At 60.2% G+C, this 1,458-nt stretch overlaps 1 protein-coding gene across 2 annotated transcripts in view; it reads right to left on the bottom strand.

Annotated features, from left to right (window-relative positions):
* The window catches only part of LOC306935900 (R3H domain-containing protein 1-like), a 69,794-nt gene extending 68,959 nt beyond the window's left edge, over positions 1–835 (bottom strand). For both annotated transcript variants that reach the window (XM_079519220.1, XM_079519221.1), the window contains exon 1: positions 407–835. In XM_079519220.1, the coding sequence (XP_079375346.1) occupies positions 407–826 (420 nt within the window). In that variant the 5' untranslated portion in view covers positions 827–835. The remainder of the gene's footprint in view (positions 1–406) is intronic.
* Positions 836–1,458: the final 623 nt, after the last annotated feature.

Raw genomic sequence — 1,458 nt, 5'->3', positions numbered from 1 at the left:
CCCATGACACAACCCGAGCCCCTTCGACTGACACACTGCACTCCAATAAGGAAATTGGAGTGGCTCCGAGTTGATTGAGGTGAGTTATAGAGGGGAAGGGGAGGTGGGCGGCTGAGGCAGCGGAGGTGGGCGGCTGAGGGGAAGGGGAGGTGGGCGGCTGAGGGGAAGGGGAGGTGGGCGGCTGAGGCAGGGGAGGTGGGCGGCTGAGGGGAAGGGGAGGTGGGCGGCTGAGGGGAAGGGGAGGTGGGCGGCTGAGGGGAAGGGGAGGTGGGCGGCTGAGGCAGGGGAGGTGGGCGGCTGAGGCAAACGTTGGGGAAAATGGGCTGACAGGCGTGGGACGGTGGGGAGGGGGGGGGGGAGGAGAACACGCCATGCGGCCGATGCGTGAAAGCTTTTTTTCTTTTACCTGACTTTCGTCCTTGTCTTGGCAGCAGCCGACGTCTCCTTCAGGCGGCGGTGGCGGCGGCTGAGGCAGCGGCTGGGTGTGAGCGGGAGGCGGTGGCGTTGGCTGTAGCTGCTGGGTGTCAGACCCAGCCTGAGGCCGGGCCTGGGTGTCAGACCCAGCCTGAGGCCGGGCCTGTGGCTGCTGGGTGTCAGACCCAGCCTGAGGACGGGCCTGGGTGTCAGACCCAGCCGGAGGCCGGGCCTGTGGGTCAGACCCAGCCTGAGGCCGGGGGGCCTGTGGCTCCCGCAAGTCGCTCTTGGTCAGGAGGCCGGTGTCGTCGTCATCATCGGGGGCGGCCGGCGTGGCGTGGTTCTCCTCCGTCTCCAGGCCTCTCATAGTGTCGCTAGTCTCTTTTACAGTGACAGTATCAGACATCCTCATTAGAGAAGGCTACTTGGAGTGTCTACCAAGAGCTGGAGACCTAGTGAGAGAGAGAGAAAGAGAGAGACAGAGAGACAGACAGAGACAGAGAGAGAGAGAGAGACAGAGAGACAGAGACAGAGACAGAGAGACAGAGAGAGAGACAGAGAGACAGACAGAGAGACAGAGAGAGAGACAGACAGAGAGAGTTTGTCAACAGTTAGCTTTTCTCATGTCGCCCAGAGGCACTGGGAACACTTCACAAACAGATCGATGAGGTCTCCTCAATGACAATTTGAAATTAACGTCAACTGTCTAATAATAATAAAAATGCAGTACCCTCCACATGCCTCTCCAACCCACCCTGCCAGGAATAATGAAAACCAAGTGCCGGGGAGCACGGGGAGCACCTGGCACCCGGGGGGAGTGGAATTGAAAGTGGCGACGTGCTAATGAGAAGTGTGGGCATCTAAAACCCTACCATTATCACGTTACAGAGTGAGATGCGCGCACGAGTGGCACTCTTTCCCCGATCATGCTAAAGCCCTGACAGCATCTGGTGCCACGTCAGTGGGCCCAGATGGCACTTCGCTCTGCGACGGCGTTGCCAGCCCGGCTGTGCCTTCGCCCCGAAGACACTGACACTCCCATAT

Source organism: Electrona antarctica (genome assembly GCF_951216825.1).
Source record: "Electrona antarctica genome assembly, chromosome: 13".
Lineage (NCBI taxonomy): Eukaryota > Metazoa > Chordata > Actinopteri > Myctophiformes > Myctophidae > Electrona > Electrona antarctica.
Note: the sequence above shows the minus strand (reverse complement) of the source record. Positions and strands in the feature narration are given on the sequence as shown.